Source organism: Vicia villosa, linkage group LG5 (assembly GCF_029867415.1).
Source record: "Vicia villosa cultivar HV-30 ecotype Madison, WI linkage group LG5, Vvil1.0, whole genome shotgun sequence".
In the NCBI taxonomy this organism is placed as follows: Eukaryota; Viridiplantae; Streptophyta; class Magnoliopsida; order Fabales; family Fabaceae; genus Vicia; species Vicia villosa.
Genome location: NC_081184.1, coordinates 45,579,295 through 45,607,243, shown reverse-complemented (window position 1 = coordinate 45,607,243; position 27,949 = coordinate 45,579,295). Strand labels below are relative to the sequence as shown.

Genomic DNA, 27,949 nt, shown 5'->3' with positions numbered 1-27,949 from the left:
CGAATAGTGGTTCACGGAAAGAAATTCAGACACACAAAGTCAGCATGGAAAGCATTCAGTTTGGCAAGGCATTTGAAGTTGCTGCATACATTAAAGGCATTCAAAATAGTGTCACTACAACAGCCATGCACGTACCACATTGAAAGAAAAAGGAAAAAGCTTACCTAAATAAATCAAACAAAAGGTGACATATGAAAGAAGCAAAGGAGGTTTACTACAAAAAGGAACTTGCTCATTAAGGTTGAATGGGAAATAGGCATGCTGCAAATGACCACACATACATACACACGCACCATTGTCTTTAATTGCCATGCATGGTGATATGCCCAAGAAAGTACAAGAGACTGTTACTACAAGTAGAAACACTTGTTCATTAAGTTTAAAGCAAAAAATGATATGCTACTACACTACAAGTCCCACTCCTAAGAGTACACACCATGAGCCACTCCCCTCATTCTATATAAGTCCACCATCCTTCACAAACTCGTTTTACACACACACTCTCATTTCTTCCATTCTTTCTAAAAGCTCTCTTCTCACTCTCAAAACTCTCTTCTCTTTGCTCTCGTTTCCCTCATCTCCACCACCCACTGCCACCGTAACAAACCTCAACAGACTTTTCCGGCCACCCTAACCAACTACACAAACTAACTCCGGCCACCACACTTCATCATCAATCATCATTGGCCCCCTAAACTTCAGACAAGCTCTCCGATCCTGAAAAATCTTCGCAAGCATCGACGAAGCTCTGAGTTTATTTCTCAGAGCGTGCGGATCTTTGTACATCCTCGAATTTCATCATCATCTTCAAAGAATCAGAGTTGAGTTGCAGAGAATTGAAGTTTTCCGAAGATATCTGCTCAAGAATCTCTCCAGGTAGGATCTAATACTCAGCATCATGATTTATATGAATTTTGCATACCTGGAACTTGTTCATTAGTTGATTCTTTCCTATGGAACTTTGATTTTTGTTTGCAATTTGCTTGAATCTGTTGCTTATTTGCGTGTATGCAAGTTAAACATTCGAGTGTGGAAGATGAATAATCATCATACTGTGGTTAGATCTTGTTTTTGGTAGATATTAGTTATACTTTGGTGTTACAAATGGTTTCGGTTTAATGTTTAGAGGAAGAATTAGATGGATTGGAGCATAAATTTGAACTCAGTGCGAAAAACCGAGTGGACCGGTAGTATCTTTTTCATTTTCTGGGCACGATTTGCTATCGCCGGCGATACACGCGGCTGAGGAAGATGACCGGAGGCGGAGCTCCGGCATCTGAGTTTTGTTTTTGTTTAGATTCTGTTTGCGTACGTGGCATATTGCTGTTGGTTTGTTTTCCCATTATTTGGAACTTTCGCTTTATTTTAATCATTGGTTGAATGAGTGTCACGCTGTCATTGGATGATGCGCTGTTTTGTCCTTATCCCACTTAAATCTGCATTGACCAATTGATGTTAGTGTGTGGCTCCTTCATGTCACGTTGCTAGCATGTGAGAATTTCATAATAAATACCATAGTATAAAATAAACATGCATGCTGAAGTGAAAAATATAGAATAAAGAGAAAAAGACCGAGCCTCGTGTTCGCTGTGGGCCTTGCGCCACTTTTCTTATCTGCACCCATGTAATTGTAGGCCTAACGCGCCACTCAACTAGTTTCAATTCATTTGATTACTGCTACTGCACCCCACTGAATGATTGCCTTTTAAGTTTGTTCTTAAATTTAGTTCTTTTAATTTTTGCCTAATAAACTAACTTCTTTTTAAATAAAAATAATAAAAATGTTTTTTTACTCAATTAGAATTTTAGGAACGCTTAGTTTTTTTTATTAGAATTTTTAATTGTTGTTTTTTTTAATTCTTGATTGGATGATAATAATAAAAAATACATAGTTTTAGTTTTAAGTCTTAAAGGTAGTTTTAGGTTGAATGAAGAATATAAATTTGCTTGTGAATATTTTCATGGTTAGTTTAGATTTTAATTCTTTCTTTTTGTGAATATTTTCATATTTTGAAAAATGTCTAAAATACCCCTAGTTGTTAAAGTTGACTTTAGTCAACTTAAACAACTTTCTTCTTAGTTAATTCCCTTTAGATTTTAGTTTAGATCTTAAATAGGAATTAGAATAACAATTAGGCTAGAAAATAGGTTAGTCTCCCCTCTTTCGTTCTTTTTTCTTTTCAACATTAAAACACTAATAAATAAAGATGCGAATCACACCTTACTAAAAGTGAGAGAGAAATGAGTGGGATTTATTCCCTAATCTGTTTCTCACTCACTTAGTGGGAGAGAAATGAGTGGAATTTATTCCCTAATCTGTTTCTCGATCACTATATAATGGGAGAGAAATGAGTGAGATTCATTCCCTGATCTGTTTCTCGATCATTATACATTATTATATGATTCAAATCGCAAAATAAATTCCCTTTAAAAAATACCCAACCAAACACATTCAAAACATTTAATAAAGGTTCAAATTAAAACAAAGTAATGAAGTGGTGCGAAGCCTTGTATTGGGTTTTGTTCATCATGTAGTTACATAAAAAACACAAACCCAATTTCTCTTCTCTTAAGAATATGTTGAGTCCAGTCCAGAATTAGGCGTATAAGTCTCCAAAGGTCGAGCATCGTGGATTGTGACCTTAACCTCTGTTCAACTAAAAAACACAAAACAAATGGAAACTTTTGAGCCGAACTACGGTCGCTCTGATTCCTGAAAAGGATATGTAGGCATTGGGTCGTGGGGCCTAAGCGAGCACACTTGTAAATAATTCCTTCTTTTCCCCGTATTTCTTTTGCATTCATTCGCATTCGCTTTTTATCAGACTTAAAAGTCAACTAGTAAATCACCCGTGCTGCCGCACGGGTACATTTATTTGATATTATGTATAATTTATTTCAATATTTATAATGTTAAATGATAAATATAATTGTATAAAAAAAAATGATATTCATGCATTTATATAGGTTAAAATAATTTTGTATCTTGGTTTTATACTCAAATGCATATTGAATGCAATATTTATAAAAAGAATTATGTGAATTTAACTGATCGTGTCCCGTTACAAATGTATTTAATACGATATAGATTTTATTTAAATAAACATGTAAATATTTTATTGATAGTGTCATACCCTAATTTTTGACCCCCCTGAGATGACATATCTTCAGGATTTTCATCAGGTCAAAGCAAGTACCCAGAACAGTCACTTCTTCATCTGGCATTTAATCGAGGATGTTCAAAGACAAGAAAACTCAGGCAAAGGATCAATTAGTAGAAGGATTAGTCTCTAACATAATCATAGGACTCAAGAGCTTCATTTTCTCACCTATGATTGATTAGACACCCAGTCCTCTGAGTACAGATTTACTCAGGTCACCAGGCTAGGGTTTTTAAGCCTATCAAGGACTAAAATCAGGGATCACCTTTGGGAAACCCTAAAAAGCCCCAGGGGATCATTCCAAGACATCAATCATCTTCAAATAGCTCATACACCTCAATTCAAAGTCTACAGTCATTATTTTCATATGGTCGACAATTAGGGTTTTTGACCTAATTCACCAGGATAGTTGACTTTTAATCAGGGCCTGGATCCAAAACTCAAGACATGATTCAAGAACCTCTACTACCTCAATATAACCCATTTACATCACTCATTTGAGGAGAAGATCTTGATTCTACACAAAAGTCCAAATCTCACTTTATATGGAAAAAGTCAACTGTATGGGATCACCTTTGACTTTTAAGATTTTTGGTCAAACCATGACTTTCAAGGATCAATATCATCAATATATGGATAATTAAGTCATTTGACCAAAGAAATTCAAGAAGAATCTTCAAGGAGCAAAAACTCGGGAATTAGGGTTTTTGAGGGCATTGTGGGAACTCAAAATTTCACCTACACAACTCAAAAAACTTCCAACATGAAAGTTGTAGATCTTGCAAAATAAAACAACATCTTACATCGGAACTTTTTTCAAAAGATCAATCATTTAAGAGTTTTGGAAATTTTGAAGTTTTAGGTCATAAACACTTAGAAAATTTTCTAAGTGTTTTAACCTAGTTTTCTTCCAACTTTGGCCTCATTTTTCACAAATTTGCCAAAGGATTCTGAAGAAACTCCAAACTAATGATTTGAAGTAGATGTTTAGGGCTTTCCAAATTGTGTTCAACCTTCTCCAAATTCATTTTGAGCTAGGAGTTATGCTTATTCAAAGTTGGCCTCATGAAGTGAAATTATAGGTCATGCATCATTTTTGAACTTTGCAATTTTGTGCACATGACCTCAATTATGGATGCTACATGACCCATAACACATCTGAAAACATGCCATGCATTCATTTTCACCATGCCATGGTCATTGAGGAAGATTCCTAAAACAAGAACATGTGATTATGTAATGATTACATTTGAGAATTTATGGAAAATTGATGATTCACCCAAGGAATCTTCTCACCAACCAATTAGAGCTCACTTTGTATCTGAAATGTTCCCTAAGATCAGATAGAATCAAAGGATATGGAGCTGGCTCGAAAATGCAATGATCACACTTGGATATTCTTTGAAATTTCTTTATGGCTAAGAAACCAAATTCACTTCACTAAGCAAGCTCACTCTCTCAATCAGTACTGAATCATTTGCCTATAAATAGGAGAGCATACCTCAGTAGAAAAACACACCAAAGCAACCATATTCCTTGCTTTCTCTTTCTCTTCTCATGCTTATTGTTTTTCAAAGTTCTTTGGCAAGAAGAATCGTTTTCTTCAAACCAGAGCTTATCTTTGGAAAGTAAGCATTCTAACATCTCAAGGGGGATCATTTGAGGTGATCCAAGCACCTGGATCACTTCTGTAAGTGAGGGAACGCCATTGTTGCTCTCACTTTGGAGCTGTTGCAGTTGGAGGTCCACAGAGCAATTCAGAAGGCTCCAAGCAAGGTTAAGCATCCAGGCACGTTCCATAGGAGGTAGTGGAGCTATCCAGATGGTCGCAGCTCATCTGTAACTGCAGATTCATCATCCCCCATGTTCACTTGAAGCTCAAATCGAGGGAGGTCCATAGAGCAATTCAGGAGAATTGAAGTTACAATAGGCATTCAGTTAGCATCGCTGAGTCCCAAGGAAGCTTTTGGGATCATTCATACAAGCCCAGGTGCTCTCTAACATCCTCACGACCTCCATTTTCAGAGGTAAGTTTCTTAACTCCACCTATTTAATTTAAGCACTTTTTGTGATAAAGCTCGTTTCTATCTTGTTCAGCATCATCAGAGGATTGAAAACCCTCTATCATCATTCATTTATCTTTAAGTATAGCCATTTAATTTGATTTTTAAATTTTAGGGTTCTTCACGTTTTCTGGTAAATTAGTTAGATATAGTTAATATAAATTTATGTTAGTTACATATCTAGAATCGTGAGTGAATTTAGAGCAAGTTTGGTCTTTATATCGTTACAAATGGTTGAGAATTGAGAGAGTTCAGAAATTCAAATTGTTGGAGCTTGAGGAAGAAGATGACGTGGTGGCGCGCAAATTTCAAACCTGAGGGCCAAGTTTATTTTATCTTGAATGGTTTGTGTTTTACAAACGAATTCATCGTTTGCCCTAGTGGCCTCACATGCGCTCTTAGTCTCCTCATGCCCAAGGTCTGGGGTTCGAATCCCCCTCGCCCCAGACTTTTTGTTTCTTTTATTTTTCCATGATTTACCACTTGTTTGAAAATATAATGAACTGGGTGTGTGTTATAATCACCAAGCGCGCGTTGGCTCAGTGGTGTTGTTTTGGGACTGGTAACATAAAGGGCGTGGGTTCAAACCATGGTGAGACCAAAACATTATTTTTACCACTAATTTCCTTCATTTTTCTCACAACTTCACACAATTAATTCACCTATCAAATTAAATCATTTTCACCTCATTTTTCACACACTTGCTATTTAATATATCTATTTTGTGAATAATCAAAAAAATCATAAAAATATTATTTATTTCATATATTTTTATTAGGTTTAAAATAGTATGTTTTAAGTGTTTTCTTAAATACTTTAAAATATATATTTTCATTTTGTTTTAACCTAATTACTTTGTGAATAATTTTATGATAAAACCCTAATTATTTAGGTCTTAATTAGGCATAGATTTCATCTTTGCCTTAATTAAGTTGACTTTTGTCAATTTACAAAACTGTTTTCAATCTCCGATCAAACAGATGATTCAGGTTTTCAAACAACAAAACCTTATATCATTACAAATCATTTTCAACTGTTTCTCATAAACAGTAAATCATTTTCAAGTGGGCCTCTAATAGAGTATACGTCCCAACACCTTCTTCTCTTCTTAGCTTGTTTTCCAAACTGTATTTTCAAAATCTTCTTTCTGTTTTCAAAACATTCTTCTGGTATTTGAAGGGCATTATTCCCGGTGAAACTCTTCAGATACCTATGTGACCTTTGTCCATCTTCACTTCTTCTGTTTTCAAAAAAATCATTAACTGTTTATCATATATATTCAACTGTTATCCACCAATTACTGTTGAGGCTCTGTACATACTTCTTAAATTACTGTCAAATATAGAACTGTTCATATATTTGTTTAGAACTACATTTGAGTGTAAAACCTAGGACAGTTAAACTATATATATATCATAGGAATATGACCTAGGATTGAGAATGTCTTCCCGGTGAAGGCTCTTTCCTAATTAGAGATATGTAGTTCAAACCCCCAAGATGAATTATTCCCGGTGAAACATCTTGGCAAAAACCTTAGAACCCAAAATAGGACACATCCACCCAAAGAGGAATTATTCCCGGTGAAACCTCTTACCCATTTGCTTAAAGCCAAAATAAGTTCAACACTACATAGCTTTCTCTTGTGCTATAACAAGGACCCTCGATGACCCTCGATTAGCCTCCTCTTGGGCTTTGTACAAGGACCCACAGGCTTCTTAAAAGCATTTCCAGCTTCCTCTTGAGCTTGTATACAAGGACCCATCAGGTTTCTTATAAACATAGGAACAGGTCTTTAGTCACCTTTTAACATACCCTGGTGAGTTTCTACCAATTTAAACCAGACTTTAAACAAGCTAAGTTTGTCTCAATTTTACATTGAGTACACCTTTTGGAATGAGAGACATGGACAGTCTCTGTCACCCTTATCTTCATTAATCTTCCTTAGCAGGGTCTAGGATCCATGTTTTGTTTATCCTCAGTCAGTGTCAGCCTTCATCTTGGGCTTTAAACAAGAAGTCTCATTAGATAATCTTTCTGCCATCATTTTAATAAAACCCCTGGAAAGGGTTAGCCTCCACACACTCTATCATCTTAACAAAAACCCCTGGAAAGGGTTAGCCTCCAAAATCATTCTTTCATCTTAACAAAAACCCCTGGAAAGGGTTAGCCTCCACACACTCTATCATCTTAACAAAAACCCCTGGAAAGGGTTAGCCTCCAAAATCACTTCAAAAACCAAAGATTCATTTCTCTTAGGAGATAATTTCCCCAAAAGAGTCAAAATCCCTGGAAAGGGTTAGCTTCCAAAAATCAGTCTTTTAACAGATAATGTCTCCAGCTGAGTCAAAATCCCTGGAAAGGGTTAGCTTCCAAAAACCAGTCTTTTAATAGATAAATTCTCCAGTAGAGTTAAAATCCAATAAAAAACACTCAGCCTCAACCTTGGGCTTCATACAAGGCACCAAAACAATAAAACTCCCATGTTAATAGTCAGCCTCAACCTTGGGCATTGTACAAGGCAGATAATAGAGTCTCCCCTAGTGAGTCCTTCATTGTTCAGTAGCCACAACCTTGGGCTTTGTACAGGGCAGATAAACCATATTTCATGTGTCAAAGATTCCTAACATCTAGGATCTTTTCCCATAGAGTCATCCATACTCAGTTTATTTAAGAGTCAGCCACAACCTTGGGCTTCATACAAGGCAGAAAATAATATTTCCCCTAGATAGAGTCAGCCTCAATTATGGGCTTTGTACAGAACACCAAATAAAACCCATCAAAATAGATTCTCCCCAAGTAGAGTCAGCCTCAATTCTGGGCTTTGTACAGAACACCAAAAATTCCTTGTAATTAACCCCCAATGGAGTTTTCTCCCAGAGTCAATAAACAATCAATCAATCAAAAAGCCTCAAGCTTGGGCCTCATACAAGCCAGCTAAAAAGTCAAATCTTTTATACAGTAGATAGACATAGCTTATCTCTATAGAAAGATCTTTCCTCTATCTCACCACATTCAAACAAACAAACATTACATATTTCAAATTCAACTAAAGTCTCCCGTTTAGGACTCTGAAAGACATGCTCTGGCACATCCCCAGACTTGTACACTTTCCCTAATTTGGACGAGCATCTTTCTTTCATTTAAGAGATACTAGCATACTTGCAAACACACAAGTAAGGTCACTCTCTTAATGAAATGAATTCAATCATTCTGTCACTCTTTTAAAATGTTTGTGGTGGAATAGTAGAAATACCTCTCTATAAAGATGACTTCATGTCTCTTTACTGTAAATAGAGATTTAATTCAAAGCTTCAACCTTGAGCTTCAAGCAAGGCACCCAAAAATAATTAATAATCAATTAGTTCCCCGAACTACATTAAGCTCTGACTTCCATTAGGGATATGTAGGCATGAGGTTCACAAGGAATCTCAGCGAGCTAATAAAATACCAAAAAATAGTCAGTCAGTCTGTCTGTCTTCCTTTTATTCAATTCAATTCCTTCTCCTAACACAAAGGAGAAACTTTCCCAATAATCATTAGCAGCACAAACACATTTAGACACAGAGAAGGTTCCTGTAGAGTACTACAGATATGTAGGGTGTTTAAACACTTCCCTATGTATAACCGACCTCCCGGACTCCAGAATTTCTAGTCTAGGTGAAATCCCCACACTTAGCAAACTCCTAGGGTTTAGTTGAGATCTTTTTTCCCCTTTCCTACTCGTAGGACAAATAAGAAAGTTCGTGTGATATCGTAGGAAGAACTGAAATAAAATTCATCCCACCACGGGCGCATTCTCCTTCCAAATTTCGCGTGAAGGGTCTAGCGTGCCGTCCTCCCAAGTGAAACGGGGAGGTAAAAAAAACGACACCACAGGAAAAATGGCGAATCTGCTGGGGATATAAGTGTTCAAAACCTTGGTTTTTCATCCAAACCAATGGTTGACCTGTTGCTGGTCCAGCCCCAATGAGGAATTAGGGATGCCAAATTCCCCCTCAAACAAGAGAGGTCCTGCCTAACCTCTGTGTCATATCATGTGTTTGCTGCATTTATATTTGTTTATTTTGTTTATTCTGTATCGGGAAAGGGCTTGATTCCCCCTTGTGGTGAGAAATCCTATACCCGGATTTAAGTGCAACATAAGATAGGATGAAGGATGTCTTACCGGTGAAGACCCTCTAATCTTGGTTCACAATTCTACTCTTGGGATTTGCCTGGCTGGTTGTGATTAACTGCGCCAATGCATTCCAAGACTGATTTGTACCAGGAGGACCTAGAAACACATTAACCCCACTTAAAGCCTTTTTTAGGACGTAGAGCGGTGATTACGAAAGTAATTGTCACGCAGATACTACACTCAGAGAAAACTCTCTTATAGATACCAATCAACGTATCTTTAAGGTTGAGCAAAAACTCTGAGACCCCTAGAACCCGTTCTACAGGTACAAAAATCCTTTTCCTTAGTTTACCATTGGGGCGAAGTTTGCGTTTTGACTTCATGACCACTATACCCTTCAACGCCATGTTTGTTTAAAAACTCTTGTGTGTGCATTCATGCATTCATGCATCATTCATTAATAACAACTAAAAACAAAAAGAGTCTTTTTCGAGTCGTTCTTCAAGGAAACTAAATAACGAACGTTTTGAACTTCATAAGAGAGAAACGGAGAAAGGACTTAAGGATCTATACCATGGATTGCGGAAGAAAGAGAGCTAGGAAATACACCTTCAAGATTCCCCAGGTCGAGGAATTGGGAAAGCTCGGAAAACTGGTGGTCAACCCCCAGGCTTTCAAGGAGAAGTATGGAAAACTCCTGCCTTTGCTCAATACCAACATTGTGGATGGGATCCTTCCCACCTTGGTACAGTTTTACGATCCGATGTATCACTGCTTCACCTTTCCAGATTATTAGCTCATGCCTACGTTGGAGGAGTACTCTCGTCTGATTGGAATACCCGTGTACGCGCAAGATCCGTACTCCGGTTTGGAAAAGAATCCTGACGACATTATCATTGCTGCAACTACTCCTTTGAACGTAGTCGACATCAGAACTCACATGGTGAGTAGAGCAGGAATTCAAGGATTGCCTTCCAAATTCCTGTTTGATCAAGCTCGGTACTTCGTCAGCATCCAAGATATGAGCGCTTTTGAGGAAATCTTGGCTTTGCTTATCTACGGATTGTTTTTGTTCCCTAACATTAACGATTTCGTCGACATCAACGCAATTAAGATTTTCTTAATTGGAAATCCAGTTCCAACCTTGCTTGCGGATGCTTATCACTCTGTGCATTCAAGAAACCTGCAGCGAGGAGGATTAATCACATGCTGCGTACCGTTGTTATACAATTGGTTCATCTCGCATCTGCCAAAGTCTAGCACTTTCTGGAACATGAGGGATGGCCTTTACTGGTCACAGAAAATCATGTCCCTCACTCATACGGACATTGAGTGGTGTAGTCATATCGAATCGTCAACACGGAAAATGTTGAGATTCAAAACATCCTAAGAAGGAAGGATGAGTTACTTGAAGTGCTCGATCGACAAGTGTCACAAACGTCACTTTCTCATCATATCCCTCCTGCTTCCTGGATCATCGATCAGCTCACGTCAGAGAACGCTCAGCTCAAGAAACATAAGAAGATGTTAGAACGTAAAGTCGGCTCTTCGTCAAAGTTTTAGAGTCCTTTCTCTCAATTTCTCTGTATTTCCCTTTTCAAAGTGTGTAAAAACGGCGTTTTCGCTTAATTAATAAAAGTTTGATGTTTCATAACGTAATTATGGTGTTTCCTTGAAAAATATTAACTTAATTGCATATCATACATCGCTTTAGTCGTACGCACTGACACGAGAATTGTCGCAGATCTAATAGTCACTTTCCTTTCTCCAGAAAGAGAGGAGGAGAAGGAGGTGAACCAAGACTTTCAAGCTGTCTCATCCATACAACACTCGTTCAAGTCGCAAGAAAAGAATGGAAGACTTTGAGCAAGAGAATGGAGAACTCAGAGAAGAGGTTAATACTCTCAAAGATGCTATTGAAAGGCTCAATAGTATGGTAGAAGCCCTGGTAGTTGCACACGACTGTGGTTTCCGAGATTGTTTCTACTCCTATTCCTCAGTATACCATGCCACCCAACCGACCTTGGGGCATGCCGTATAACTTTATTCCAGAAGGGTACATACCCCCAGTTTCTGAAGTTCCAAGGGCTACAATAGAGATGCAACCACCGGAGGGTTACAAACCTCTGGAAATTGAAGTTCCAAGAGCAACGGCAATAGGTTTCACACAACAGAATGCTGAGATTCCAAGATCTGCTGTTATGGCTTCTCCTTAGCCCATTATGCATACTTTTCCTCCACAGGGCGGACAAGTATATCATCACGCTCCCAGTGAGGACGCTGGCGTGTATGACAGATTGGACGAGTTCCAGGAACAGTTTCTGCAAATGCAGAAGGAACTCAAGACTCTTCGAGGACAAGATCTATTTGGAAAGAATGCTGCAGACCTCTGTCTGGTTCCAAATGTTAAGATTCCTCACAAATTCAAAGTACCAGAATTCGAGAAGTACAAAGGGAATTCATGCCCACAAAGTCACCTCGTAATGTACGCTCGAAGAATGTCAACTCAGACTGATAATCAACAATTGCTCATTCATTATTTTCAAGACAGCCTGACTGGTGCCGCACTCAAATGGTACATGAACTTGGACAGTTCAGAGATTCGTACTTTTCGAGAACTCGGAGAGGCTTTCGTCAAACAGTATAAGTACAATCTGGATATGGCTCCCGACAGAGATCAACTCCGGGCCATGACTCAAAAGGATAGAGAAAGCTTCAAGGAATACGCTCAGAGATGGCGTGAAGTTGATGCTCAAATCTGTCCATCACTTGAAGAGAAAGAAATGACAAAAATCTATCTCAAAACTTTGAGTCCATTTTACTACGGACGAATGGTTGCAAGTGCACCAAGTGACTTTACCGAGATGGTAAACATGGGTGTACTTTTAGAAGAAGCAGTTCGGGAAGGACGCTTGAACAAAGAACCAGAATCTTCTATTGGTCCAAGGAAGTATGGAAGTTCTTTCCAGAAGAAAAAGGATCAAGATGTTAGCAATGTCTTGCACAAAATCAAGAAGAAATTTCAACCTCAAGTTGCTACAGTAACTCCGGTTGTTAACTCAGCGCCAGCTTATCAACCTCAGGTCTCGCAACAACAAATTCAACAAAGGTCGCAGCAACCTCAGCAGCAGGTTCGACCTCCAAATTACAACAATCGGGCTCCAAGGTATCCTGCCTTTGACCCAGTACCAATGCCGTATGCGAAATTATTTCCAACATTACTGGCAAAAGGACTCATTCAGACAAGGAGTCCTCCAAATCCTACAAACAGTTCCTCACCATGGTATAAGGCTGACCAATCTTGTCCCTATCATCAGGGGGCACCAGGTCACAATATTGAGAACTGTTTCTCTTTCAAGATTGACGTCCAACGATTAGTGAAGAGCGGAATGCTATCCTTCAAAGATACTAATCCAAACGTCCAAGCAAATCCTTTGCCGCAGCATAAAGAAGCTTCAGTGAATTGGATAGATCAACACCCTAACGTCATTCAAATCTACGACATTCGTCAGATAGGGGAAAATCTTGTCAAGATGCACGCTAAACAAGCTGGGTACGGCCATGTACCACCTCACAACTACTTCACATGCGATATTTGTCCAAAGAATAATCAAGGATGTGCCGTAGTTCAAGCTGCATTACAAGAACAAATGGACTTAGGATGGATTCAACATATCCGAGTCAGAATTGAACATGACATCAACATGGTTCAAGGATGTCCAGGAGAATACAAAATCTACAAAGTTGAAGATCTTGAAGGATCGGTAGTCAGGTTCCATAAAACTTTAAATGGACTTGCCTACTTTGGAACAGATTTCCATGCTTACAGTAGATGCAGAATTTGTCGAAGAAATTCACAAGGATGTTTGCGTGTTCGCAACGTCATTCAAAAGCTGATGGATGATAATACCATTACTGTTCTTGCCAACAGAGAAGATGACGAAGTCTTTACCGTATCTCCTCAAATTAATCAAGTTGAACCAATGCAAGTTAAGTACGACAGCAGGAAGACAGCAATTGCTCCATTAGTCATCTACTTACCAGGTCCTGTACCGTATGAGTCCAGCAAGGCTATACCATACAAGTACAATGCTACATTCATTGAAAATGGTAAGGAAATACCATTACCATCTGTTGTCAACATTGCTGATGTCAGTCGAGTCACCAGAAGTGGACGAGTCTTCAACAGAACAACAGAAAATGTGGAGAAACCTTCGGAGGAAGTACCACATAGGCAAGACAATCATCCGACCAATGTTGTTCAAGCGAAAGAAAATGATGAGATCTTGAAGTTAATCCAGAGGAGTGAATACAATATTGTAGATCAATTGCTACATACTCCGTCTAGGATATCTGTTCTCTCCCTACTATTGAGTTCTGAAGCTCATAGGGAAGCTCTACAGAAAGTTTTGGAACAAGCTTTTGTAGAACCTAGTGTCACAATAAGCCAATTCAACAACATCGTTGCCAACATCTCCGCCGGAACTAACCTAAGTTTCTGTGACGAAGATCTTCCTGAAGAAGGAGTGGACCACAATCTTCCACTTCACATCTCCGTTGGCTGCATGGGTAATGTACTCACAGGAGTCCTAATAGACAATGGATCCTCTCTCAACGTCATGCCGAAATCAACATTGTCAAGATTATCTTTCGAAGATTACCCTCTAAGAAAAAGTCATGTCATCGTCAAAGCATTTGATGGATCAAGGAAGTCAGTTTTTGGAGAGGTAGATCTTCCCATAACTATTGGACCTCAAACGCTCAAGATCACTTTCCAAGTTATGGATATTCCAGCACAATACAATTGTTTGCTAGGTCGCCCGTGGATTCATGAGGCTGGGGCAATTACTTCAACACTTCATCAGAAACTGAAGTTCATAAGAAATGACAAATTGGTAACCGTATGTGGAGAACGAGCTCTGATCGTCAGCAACCTGTCATCATTCTCCGACATAGAACCAAAAGAAGTTGTTGGAACTAAATTCCAAGCACTTTCCTTGGACAAAGGAAAGGAGAAAGCAGCGTCTATCTCTTCATACAATGATGCAATCCAAGTTGTAAAGGATGGCACTACCAGTGGTTGGGGGCACATTAATATGCCTACCAACAACAAGAACAGAACAGGAACTGGATTCTTTCCAACATCATCAAAGACTATTCCAGGAATTGAGGTAGTTCTTCCAATTCAAGAAACTTTCCGCAGCGGAGGTTTTCTTCAACCTGTTCAACAAACAGTCAATACCATCGGTACGGAAAACACCGATGAAGAGGAATGGCTATCCTATCTTAACAAAGCAGGATACATATCCCTATCAGAGTCTGAATCACCTTGCTGTTATCCGACTAAATGATCTGAAAGTAAGACTCAACCAAGCAGTGATGAAGTTATTAACAGCTTCACCACCAGAAGTCATGGTTCATCAGAAGAAGTTCCTCCTATCCCCGAAGAAACTTGGGATACATTAGGAAAACCAAGCGGAAAATTTGACTACATGGTGAAATACTCCGCTCCTGAAAGTTCAAGAATCTCTCTTGAAGATATTGTTCCAACTGGATGGAACAGTGATTTTGAGTACCTCTCTCAGCCAAAAGAGATGTATAACCCTTGCTATTCATCATCATCGACTGGTGAAATCATCATTGAGGATGATATCCCCAAGTCACCTCCCGAGGCTACGGATCTAGAGTTCACATATCTAGTCAATGCCATCTTGGGAGAAGAGCAAGACCAAAATACAGAAGAGGATGATCTCGAAAGTGTCTCCGACAACGAGTCTCTCCATTCAGAAGATTGGAAGTTTCCTCAAAAGAAAAACCGACATACTCCACTTAGAAATGGGTATGCTCACACCGCTCAGTCTGCTGAAGTAGAAGAAGATCGTCTGAGTGTTGCAAAGACAGTGGTTGGTAAATCAAGACCTACCACAGGCCAGCTTAAGCCTAAGGTTCCAGATTACTTAGTGCTTAATGGGGTTCGCCACTATTGGACAGCTGTTGAAGTTACAACCGTTGTTCGCACTCCTAAGTAGAAACTTTCACCGTTATTTTATCCTCTCACCATAGCCCAGGGTGAAGAGATGTTTCATAGGGCTTTGCATTTTACTATTTCTTAGGAAAATGTCCCTCTTTGCTTCGCCCAAAGCAATAGAGTTTTGTTTTATAGGGTCTTTGTTTCAAGAAATGACTGTTAATAAATAAAAATGTCATTCTGTTCCGTCGTTAGTTTTTCCTTTTCTTTTTTTCGGAAATTGGTAATCCTAAAAAACACCCTTAAAAAACATCAAAAATTTCATTAACTGTATACACCGAGTCTTCCCTCGTTGTCTAAATAAAACTTATCACACATATGCAGATTAATCATAAAATACCCCGTTGAAGCGTGCGATCGTATGACTTCTCCAAGCTTTGAGTTTCCTGTATTCGAGGCAGAGGAAGAAGAAGACGAAGAAATATCAAAGGAAATTTCACGATTACTTCAACAAAAGGAAGAGGCCATTCAGCCATACAATGAGCCTCTAGAGATCATTAACCTTGGTTCCGATGGAAACAGAAGAGAGGTTAAGATTGGAGCTTCGCTTAGTTCAGAGATCAGAGAGAGTTTGATACAACTACTCAAAGAATTCTCAGATGTCTTCGCTTGGTCTTATCAAGATATGCCAGGGTTGGATACCAGTATAGTGGAGCATCACTTGCCATTAAAAGCATAATGCCCTCCGGTCAAGCAAAAATTGAGAAGAACTCATCCGGAGATGGCCATGAAAATCAAAGAGGAAGTTCAAAAGCAGATCAACGCAGGTTTCCTCGTCACTTCAGAATACCCTCAGTGGTTAGCTAACATTGTTCCCGTTCCTAAGAAAGACGGAAAAGTCCGCATGTGCGTCGACTACAGAGATTTGAACAAAGCTAGCCCTAAGGATGATTTTCCTTTACCACATATTGATATGTTGGTAGACAGTACAGCAAAATCCAAAGTTTTCTCATTAAGGACGGATTTTCAGGATACAACCATATCAAAATGGCACCTGAAGACATGGAGAAGACAGCTTTCATCACCCCCTGGGGCATGTTCTGCTATCGTGTTATGCCTTTTGGACTAAAGAACGCAGGGGCAACTTATCAAAGGGCCATGACTACGCTCTTCCACGACATGATGCATAAAGAAGTGGAAGTCTATGTGGACGACATGATTGCCAAATCAAAAAATGAAGAAGATCACATACAGAATCTGACAAAGTTATTTCAACGCTTACGGAAGTTTCAGCTTCGCCTGAACCCCAACAAGTGCACCTTTGGTGTCTACTCAGGAAAACTCCTTGGTTTCATTGTCAGCAAACGAGGAATTGAAGTAGATCCAGACAAAGTCAAGGCAATTCAAGAAATGCCTTCACCCAGAACCGAGAAACAAGTTAGAGGATTTCTTGGACGTCTGAATTACATCTCGAGATTCATATATCTCATGACTGCAACTTGCGCTCCTATTTTCAAACTTCTACGGAAAAATCAAAGTTCCGTCTGGACAGACGATTGTCAGAAAGCGTTCGACAGCATTAAAGAATATCTGCTCGAACCACCCATTTTGTCTCCTCCAGTGGAAGGAAGACCTTTGATAATGTACTTAACCGTCTTAGAAGACTCCATGGGTTGTGTCCTTGGACAGCAAGACGAGACGAGAAGAAAAGAGCATGCCATTTACTACCTAAGCAAGAAATTCACTGACTGTGAATCCCGCTACTCCATGCTCGAGAAGACGTGTTGTGCTTTGGCCTGGGCTGCCAAGCGTCTCCGCCAGTACATGATTCGACATACTACTTGTTTGATCTCTCATATGGATCCAATCAAGTACATCTTTGAGAAGCCTGCTTTAACTGGGAGAATTTCCCGTTGGCAGATGTTGTTATCAGAATATGACATTGAGTATCACGCACAGAAAGCCGTGAAAGGAAGCATTTTAGCTGAGCACCTGGCTCACCATCCACTCAATGGTCATGAATCAACCAGTTTTGATTTTCCGGACGAGGACGTCATGTACCTCAAGATGAAAGATTGCGACGAGCCACTACCAGACGAAGGACCTGAGATAGGATCCCAGTGGGGCTTAATCTTTGACGGAGTTGTCAATGCTTACGGACGAGGAATTGGGGCAATCATTGTTACACCTCAGGGTACCCATATTCCATTTACTGCCAGATTAACTTTCAAGTGCACAAACAATGAGGCCGAATATGATGCTTGCATCATGGGTCTCGAAGAAGTCGTGGATCTAAGAATCAAACACTTGGATGTATACGGAGATTCTGCTTTGGTCATCAATCAAATCAAAGGAGAATGGGAAACACGCCAACCAGGGCTAATTCCTTACAAATACTACGCGAGAAGATTGTTACCATTCTTCGACAGGGTAGATTTTCATCACATTCCTCGCGAAGAAAACAACTTGGCTGATGCATTAGCCACACTCTCTTCCATGATTAGGATAAATCATTGGAATGACATTCCTCGGATCGATGTTATGCGCCTGGATAGGCCCGCTCATGTTTTCATAATAGAAGCAATCATTGACGACAAACCGTGGTATCACGACATCAAAAACTTTCTTCCAAAGCAAGAGTACCCTCTTGGGGCGTCAAAAGAAAGATAGAAAGACTTTGAGAATGTTAGCTTGTAGATTCTTCCTGAATGAAGATGTTCTGTACAAGAGAAACTTCGACATGGTTCTGCTCAGATGCGTTGACAGAAAAGAAGCAGAAGTACTCATGAGAAAAATACATGAAGGTTCATTTGGTACTCACACCAATGGACACACCATGACAAGGAAAATATTGAGAGCAGGATATTATTGGTTGACGATGGAGTCAGATTGCTACCAGTATGCAAAGAGGTGTTACAAATGTCAGATCTACGCCGATAGAATTCATGTGCCACCATCTCTTCTCAACATACTCTCTTCCCCTTGGCCTTTCTCCATGTGGGGAATCGACATGACTGGAATGATCGAGCCAAAAGCGTCCAACGGACATTGCTTCATCTTGGTAGCTATAGACTATTTCACCAAATGGGTTGAAGCAGCTTCATATGCAAACGTTACAAGACAAGTTGTCGTCAGGTTTATCAAGAATCACATCATCTGTCGCTACGGCATTCCTAGCAAGATAATCACTGACAATGGGTCAAATTTGAATAACAAAATGATGAAGGAGCTTTGTGAAGAATTCAAGATTGAGCATCACAACTCATCTCCTTACAGACCAAAGATGAATGGAGCTGTAGAAGCAGCTAACAAAAACACCAAGAAAATCGTTCAGAAGATGGTCATTACTTACAAAGATTGGCATGAAATGCTCCCGTATGCTCTTCATGGTTACCGTACATCAGTACGTACGTCGACTGGAGCAACTCCTTTCTCCCTTGTATATGGCATGGAGGCAGTCCTACCTATAGAGGTTGAGATTCCATCAATGAGAGTCTTGATGGAGGCAAAATTAACAAAAGCCGAGTGGTGTCAAAGCAGATTCGATGAATTGAACTTAATCGAAGAAAAGCGCATGACAGCTTTATGCCACGGTCAGCTATATCAACAAAGAATGAAGAAAGCTTTCGACAAAAGGGTGCGACCTCGCACAATCAAAGAAGGCAACCTTGTACTCAAAAAGATTCAATCTTTTCTCACAGATTCAAGAGGGAAATGGACTCCCAATTATGACGGCCCCTACGTGGTCAAGAGAGCTTTCTTAGGAGGAGCCTTAATACTCACGACTATGGATGGAGAAGAATTCACCCGTCTTGTGAACGTCGACGCAGTCAAGAAATACTTCGCCTAAATAATTAAAAGAACAGCTCGCTAAGTTGAAAACTCGCAAAGAGCAGCTTAGGCAAAAAAGAGCGTCTCGGTGAATCGAAAACCCGAAAGGGCGATTCAGGCAAAAGTTAGAGACATAAAAAAAAATAATAATCAATCCCGGTAAACTTAAAACCCGAAAGGGGTAGTTTACGCAAAAGTTAGGGATATATGGCAAGTAACTGTGTTCAGGACAAACTTGATCATTCAAAAATCCATAGCGGAGTATTCATCAGCAGTAGGTCATCTTCTACGAAGCACGAATACGGCGCAACTCGGAGTGGAAGGGAAAGATAACGGTCGTCACGTTTCATCGTAGCCCCTTTTCCAGAAAAATTACCAATTTCCAACTTTGTAAATACTCCATGGAATCAAGCATTTGGCTGATTACCATTCCATAAATAATAATTTGAGCCTTGTGCCTTTCTTTGCAAATCGAGTCTTTTTCAGTTTCTTGAGATGCATTTTAAGTTTAAACAGTCATTTTCTTGAAACAAATGTTTTCATAAAATAAAAATGAATTTACTTGCAAAAATAGAGGTGAAATTTTCTTTCTAAGGTTTACAAACAATAGGAAGAATGCAAACAGCTACTCCAAGAACGGTTGAGACTCCGGGAACCAAGATTTCCCCATGAGGTCGCTTTGCGAACATCTCCCGATGACGGATCTTCACTTCTATTCATATCACTCACTTCGGACAGCGGACAACTAATAACCAGGTATTCCCAACAGAGTTCGAACTACAAGAAGAGGACATCTTCTGATCAACAAGATTCAAGTCATATCATAGGATTTTACATCCGCGACAATTCTATTCACTTTCACTTTACCTTTTATATTTGTCATAATATTCATGCATACATTATAACTGCATAGTCGAGCCAGGTTTTGATAGTGTTAATACCCAAACTACTTGGACATATACTCGAGATTCCCCTGCAAAGTTGTGAAAGGGTTTTCTTCTTCATGAAGAAGGTTCATACACCCAAATTTCCCAAGCAAGTCAACAAATGGTAGTCTCCCTCAAAGAGATAGTTTGTTCACTTTTGGAATTCCCCAACTGAGACTCTCCTGCAGAGCGACACTCGACAATCTTCTTCAAATAAGATAGTTTGTTTCGCATTTTGGAATTCCCCACAGGGTCGATGAGCGTTTCTCTTTTCCAAGAAGTGTGGATTCCCCGACATAATTGATAAGTGGTAGTTTTTCCTCCTGGAAAACAGTTTGGTATTTCCCCAGCAGGGTCAAGAGATGCCACTCTTCGTCAAAGGAAACAGTTTGGTATTTCCCCAGCAGGGTCAAGAGATGCCACTCTTCATCAAAGAAAATAATTGGCAATCTCCCCAGCAGATCGACAAATGATCCCCACCGAAGTCAGTGAATGGCAGTCTCTTTCGGCAAAAGACAGTTCACTCACTTTTTCGGACAAAAATAACGAATAGCAGCCTTCTTCATGAAGATAGTTCGTTTTGCTTAAAGATTCCTCAACAAAGTCAGCAAATGGCAGTCTCTTTCATCAGAAGACAGTTTGCTCACTTTCTTTCACGACAGGATCAACAAATGGCAGTCTCTCCCAGTAGAAGACGGTTTGTTCCCCTAGCAATTGGCAAATGGCAGTCTTTCCCCAAGGAAAGACAGTTTGTCTGTTAAACATTCAAGAGATCGACAAATGGCAGTTTCTTTAAACAGTTTGTCTGTTTCTGGGATGTTTCATCCCCTTCAGAGTTGACAAATGGCAGTTTTCCTCCTAGGAAAACAGTTTGTTAATTCCCCTCAGAGTCGACAAATGGCAGTTTTCCTCTTAAGGAAACAGTTTGTTGATTCCCCGGCATAAGTCGACAAATGGCAGTTTTTTCCTCTTAAGGAAAACAGTTTGTTGATTCCCTGGCATAAGTCGGTGAATGTTGGTTTTCACCCCGAAAACAGTTCGTCCGCTTTCAAACAAAGTCATTAGCCCCTCAAAAGATCATGAGGCCATATGACATTCTTTCAAAGACGTCAAGTCAAAAGGGAAGATGGTGAAGTTTCTCTACTACCATCAAATGGCGTCTCATCTCCAAGTGCTGATGAGAAGTTTGGTGAGGAAACAAACCTTTGAAGTTTCTCTACTACCATCAAATGGCGTCTCATCTCCAAGTGCTGATGAGAAGTTTGGTGAGGAAACAAACCTTTGAAGTTTCTCTACTACCATCAAATGGCGTCTCATCTCCAAGTGCTGATGAGAAGTTTGATGAGGAAACAAACCTTTGGAAATTTTCTCTTTATCTGAGATATTGTCCAAACACGGCTGAGACCAGTTTCGAGATATGGACATCCGAAACAAGGGGAGGTTGTTTACCTTTTTCTAAGTGTCAACACTTAGTTAAAGAAGATGGATTGAGCATTTTACACTGCTATCCATTCGCCAGAATCCGCATCAAGTATTTCATGCAAGGATCTTATCAATTACAACATCTCAGGAGCGCCCAAAATTCGGGCATTCTTTGATATTTAAGTCTCTTTCACGCAGGAGAGATCGAGATATCAATCTCTCTCCCTCCAGATAAAAGAAACTTAAATAGGGGCATCTGTCATACCCTAATTTTTGACCCCCCTGAGATGACATATCTTCAGGATTTTCATCAGGTCAAAGCAAGTACCCAGAACAGTCACTTCTTCATCTGGCATTTAATCGAGGATGTTCAAAGACAAGAAAACTCAGGCAAAGGATCAATCAGTAGAAAGATTAGTCTCTAACATAATCATAGGACTCAAGAGCTTCATTTTCTCACCTATGATTGATTAGACACCCAGTCCTCTGAGTACAGATTTACTCAGGTCACCAGGCTAGGGTTTTTAAGCCTATCAAGGACTAAAATCAGGGATCACCTTTGGGAAACCCTAAAAAGCCCCAGGGGATCATTCCAAGACATCAATCATCTTCAAATAACTCATATAACAAGATCCACTGGACATCACACCTCAATTCAAAGTCTATAGTCATTATTTTCATATGGTCGACAATTAGGGTTTTTGACCTAATTCACCAGGATAGTTGACTTTTAATCAGGGCATGGATCCAAAACTCAAGACATGATTCAAGAACCTCTACTACCTCAATATAACCTATTTATATCACTCATTTGAGGAGAAGATCTTGATTCTACACAAAAGTCCAAATCTCACTTTATCTGGAAAAAGTCAACTGTATGGGATCACCTTTGACTTTTAAGATTTTTGGTCAAACCATGACTTTCAAGGATCAATATCATCAATATATGGATAATTAAGTCATTTTACCAAAGAAATTCAAGAAGAATCTTCAAGGAGCAAAAAGTCGGGAATTAGGGTTTTTGAGGGCATTGTGGGAACTCAAAATTTCACCTACACAACTCAAAAAACTTCCAACATGAAAGTTGTAGATCTTGCAAAATAAAATAACATCTTACAATGGAACTTTTTTCAAAAATCAATCATTTAAGAGTTTTGGAAATTTTGAAGTTTTAGGTCATAAACACTTAGAAAATTTTCTAAGTGTTTTAACCTAGTTTTCTTCCAACTTTGGCCTCATTTTTCACAAATTTGCCAAAGGATTCTGAAGAAACTCCAAACTAATGATTTGAAGTAGATGTTTAGGGCTTTCCAAATTGTGTTCAACCTTCTCCAAATTCATTTTGAGCTAGGAGTTATGCTTGTTCAAAGTTGGCCTCATGAAGTGAAATTATAGGTCATGCATCATTTTTGAACTTTGCAATTTTGTGCACATGACCTCAATTATGGATGCTACACGACCCATAACACATCTGAAAACATGCCTTGCATTCATTTTCACCATGCCATGGTCATTGAGGAAGATTCCTAAAACAAGAACATGTGATTATGTAATGATTACATTTGAGAATTTATGGAAAATTGATGAATCACCCAAGGAATCTTCTCACCATCCAATTAGAGCTCACTTTGTATCTGAAATGTTCCCTAAGATCATATAGAATCAAAGGATAGGGAGCTGGCTCGAAAATGCAATGATCACACTTGGATATTCTTTGAAATTTCTTCATGGCTAAGAATCCAAATTCACTTCACTAAGCAAGCTCACTCTCTCAATCAGTACTGAATCATTTGCCTATAAATAGGAGAGTATACCTCAGTAGTAAAACACACCAAAGCAACCAAATTCCTTGCTTTCTCTTTCTCTTCTCATGCTTATTGTTTTTCAAAGTTCTTTGGCAAGAAGAATCGTTTTCTTCAAACCAGAGCTTATCTTTGGAAAGTAAGCATTCTAACATCTCAAGGGGGATCATTTGAGGTGATCCAAGCACCTGGATCACTTCTGTAAGTGAGGGAATGCCATTGTTGCTCTCACTTTGGAGCTGTTGCAGTTGGAGGTCCACAGAGCAATTCAGAAGGCTCCAAGCAAGGTTAAGCATCCAGGCACGTTCCATAGGAGGTAGTGGAGCTATCCAGATGGTCGGAGCTCATCTGTAACTGCAGATTCATCATCCCCCATGTTCACTTGAAGCTCAAATCGAGTGAGGTCCATAGAGCAATTCAGGAGAATTGAAGTTACAATAGGCATTCAGTTAGCATCGCTGAGTCCCAAGGAAGCTTTTGGGATCATTCATACAAGCCCAGGTGCTCTCTAACATCCTCACGACCTCCATTTTCAGAGGTAAGTTTCTGAACTCCACCTCTTTAATTTAAGCACTTTTTGTGATAAAGCTCGATTCAATCTTGTTCAGCATCATCAGAGGATTGAAAACCCTCTATCATCATTCATTTATCTTTAAGTATAGCCATTTAATTTGATTTTTAAATTTTAGGGTTCTTCACGTTTTCTAGTAAATTAGTTAGATATAGTTAATATAAATTTATGTTAGTTACATATCTAGAATCGTGAGTGAATTTAGAGCAAGTTTGGTCTTTATATCGTTGCAAATGGTTGAGAATTGAGAGAGTTCAGAAATTCAAATTGTTGGAGCTTGAGGAAGAAGATGACAATGGTGGTGGCGCGCAAATTTCAAACCTGAGGGCCAAGTTTATTTTATCTTGAATGGTTTGTGTTTTACAAACGAATTCATCGTTTGCCCTAGTGGCCTCACATGCGCTCTTAGTCTCCTCATGCCCAAGGTCTGGGGTTCGAATCCCCCTCGCCCCATACTTTTTGTTTCTTTTATTTTTCCATGATTTACCACTTGTTTGAAAATATAATGAACTGGGTGTGTGTTATAATCACCAAGCGCGCGTTGGCTCAGTGGTGTTGTTTTGGGACTGGTAACATAAAGGGCGTGGGTTCAACCCATGGTGAGACCAAAACATTATATCATTACAAAACTGTTTTCAATCTCCGATCAAACAGATGATTCAGGTTTTCAAACAACAAAACCTTATATCATTACAAATCTTTTTTTACTGTTTCTCATAAACAGTAAATCATTTTCAAGTGGGCCTCTAATAGAGTATAAGTCCCAACACCTTCTTCTCTTCTTAGCTTGTTTTCAAAACTGTATTTTCAAAATCTTCTTTCTGTTTTCAAAACATTCTTCTGGTATTTGAAGGGCATTATTCCCGGTGAAACTCTTCAGATACCTATGTGACCTTTGTCCATCTTCACTTCTTCTGTTTTCAAAAAAACCATTAACTGTTTATCATATATATTCAACTGTTATCCACCAATTACTGTTGAGGCTCTGTACATACTTCTTCAATGGCCTCCACTCCATCCAGGTTAGGCTTTACAAGCTTTCAATTTACAGTCTTTATTTAAATTACTGTCAAATATAGAACTGTTCATATATTTGTTTAGAACTACGTTTGAGTGTAAAACCTAGGACAGTTAAACTATATATATATTATAGGAATATGACCTAGGATTGAGAATGTCTTCCCGGTGAAGGCTCTTTCCTAATTAGAGATCTGTAGTTCAAACCCCCAAGATGAATTATTCCCGGTGAAACATCTTGGCAAAAACCTTAGAACCCAAAATAGGACACATCCACCCAAAGAGGAATTATTCCCGGTGAAACCTCTTACCCATTTTCTTAAAGCCAAAATAAGTTCAAAACTACATAGCTTTCTCTTGTGCTATAACAAGGACCCTCGATGACCCTCGATTAGCCTCCTCTTGGGCTTTGTACAAGGACCCACAGGCTTCTTAAAAGCATTTCCAGCTTCCTCTTGAGCTTGTATACAAGGACCCATCAGGTTTCTTATAAACATAGGAACAGGTCTTTAGTCACCTTTTAACATACCCTGGTGAGTTTCTTCCAATTTAAACCAGACTTTAAACAAGCTAACTTTGTCTCAATTTTACATTGAGTACACCTTTTGGAATGAGAGACATGGACAGTCTCTGTCACCCTTATCTTCATTAATCTTCCTTAGCAGAGTCTAGGATCCATGTTTTGTTTATCCTCAGTCAGTGTCAGCCTTCATCTTGGGCTTTAAACAAGAAGTCTCATTAGATAATCTTTCTGCCATCATTTTAATAAAACCCCTGGAAAGGGTTAGCCTCCACACACTCTATCATCTTAACAAAAACCCCTGGAAAGGGTTAGCCTCCAAAATCATTCTTTCATCTTAACAAAAACCCCTGGAAAGGGTTAGCCTCCACACACTCTATCATCTTAACAAAAACCCCTAGAAAGGGTTAGCCTCCAAAATCATTCTTTCATCTTAACAAAAACCCCTGGAAAGGGTTAGCCTCCAAAATCACTTCAAAAACCAAAGATTCATTTCTCTTAGGAGATAATTTCCCCAAAAGAGTCAAAATCCCTGGAAAGGGTTAGCTTCCAAAAATCAGTCTTTTAACAGATAATGTCTCCAGCTGAGTCAAAATCCCTGGAAAGGGTTAGCTTCCAAAAATCAGTCTTTTAATAGATAAATTCTCCAGTAGAGTTAAAATCCAATAAAAAACACTCAGCCTCAACCTTGGGCTTCATACAAGGCACCAAAACAATAAAACTCCCCTGTTAATAGTCAGCCTCAACCTTGGGCATTGTACAAGGCAGATAATAGAGTCTCCCCTAGTGAGTCCTTCATTGTTCAGTAGCCACAACCTTGGGCTTTGTACAAGGCAGATAAACCATATTTCATGCGTCAAAGATTCCTAACATCTAGGATCTTTTCCCATAGAGTCATCCATACTCAGTTTATTTAAGAGTCAGCCACAACCTTGGGCTTCATACAAGGCAGAAAATAATATTTCCCCTAGTTAGAGTCAGCCTCAATTCTGGGCTTTGTACAGAACACCAAATAAAACCCATCAAAATAGATTCTCCCCAAATAGAGTCAGCCTCAATTCTGGGCTTTGTACAGAACACCAAAAATTCCTTGTAATTAACCCCCAATGGAGTTTTCTCCCAGAGTCAATAAACAATCAATCAATCAAAAAGCCTCAAGCTTGGGCCTCATACAAGCCAGCTAAAAAGTCAAATCTTTTATACAGTAGATAGACATAGCTTATCTCTATAGAGAGATCTTTCCTCTATCTCACCACATTCAAACAAACAAACATTACATATTTCAATTTCAATCAAAGTCTCCCATTTAGGACTCTGAAAGACATGCTCTGGCACATCCCCAGACTTGTACACTTTCCCTAATTTGGACGAGCATCTTTCTTTCATTTAAGAGATACTAGCATACTTGGAAACACACAAGTAAGGTCACTCTCTTAATGAAATGAATTCAATCATTCTGTCACTCTTTTAAAATGTTTGTGGTGGAATAGTAGAAATACCTCTCTATAAAGATGACTTCATGTCTCTTTACTGTAAACAGAGATTTAATTCAAAGCTTCAACCTTGAGCTTCAAGCAAGGCACCCAAAAATAATTAATAATCAATTAGTTCCCCGAACTACATTAAGCTCTGACTTCCATTAGGGATATGTAGGCATGAGTGTGGACCTCCGTTTTTTATCCCGGGCCATACCTCTGTTCTGGAGAGATACGTGAACTGACTCTTTTTTATCGCTTAATGCTTTCGCATTTTTGAAAATTCACAGAGTCGCCACCGACCTTTTATTTTATCCAATTAAGGAAAGGTTTATAAAAGAAACAAGAAAAAGACCTTTAAGAAATTCTGGGTAAGGGGGTAGGTTATACAAAGGGAAGGTGTTAGCACCCTTTGTATCCATGGTTATCCATGGGCTCTTAAGTTTGCTTAGCTCACTTGTTTTTCGATCACTTTTCAATTGCTTTAGAATTCTCATATGTGGTTTCAAATACTTTTGTAAATTGAATTTTGTAATGATCCGTGTGTGGATGTATACAAAATGCTTGTTTATCTTTCGAAAGATGTTTTGAAAGAACTTTAACTTTGTAATAATCCGTGTTTGGATGTATACAAAGTATTGTCTTTTTGGAAAGTTTTGTTTTGAAAAACAACAGTGTATGAGAATTTTGTTTGTTTTGATTTGAGCAAGCAAACTAGGAGGTCTACCCTGAGTTGTAAGGTCTTTATCCTATTTCCTTTAAAAATCTATCCTTTCACCGGATATAAACGCAAGGTTCGATTTTGTACTCAAAATAGTAGAATTTTGACTTTGATTTTGAAAAGAATGAGAAGGGATTACCTTAAGAGGTGCAAGTGTGATTGTGATTGGATTCAGATATTTTTATCTTTGAAGTTAGTGATCTAACGGTTCAATTTTATCTTTGAGATACACGCAGTTTATATGTGCGGGAAATTAAAATGCGGAAATGTAAAGTGCGGAAAGTAAATCTACGCTATTACATCGATTGTGCAGGAAATGTAAACTAGCCTATTTACATGAATTTGACATCCTATA

The 27,949-nt window shown here is 39.0% G+C and overlaps 1 protein-coding gene across 1 annotated transcript; it reads left to right on the top strand.

Annotated features, from left to right (window-relative positions):
• Positions 1 to 357: 357 nt before the first annotated feature.
• On the top strand, positions 358 to 25,811 carry LOC131601619 (uncharacterized). The gene is made up of 2 exons (XM_058873485.1): positions 358 to 876; positions 3,172 to 25,811. The coding sequence occupies exon 2, from the start codon at positions 11,564 to 11,566 to the stop codon at positions 14,690 to 14,692; it is 3,129 nt and encodes a 1,042-aa protein (XP_058729468.1). The 5' UTR covers positions 358 to 876; positions 3,172 to 11,563; the 3' UTR covers positions 14,693 to 25,811.
• The last annotated feature ends 2,138 nt before the right edge of the window (positions 25,812 to 27,949 follow it).

Excerpts from the sequence above, each read along its gene's own strand:
- LOC131601619 (XM_058873485.1), top strand. The coding sequence starts at position 11,564 with ATGCATACTTTTCCTCCACAGGGCGGACAAGTATATCATCACGCTCCC.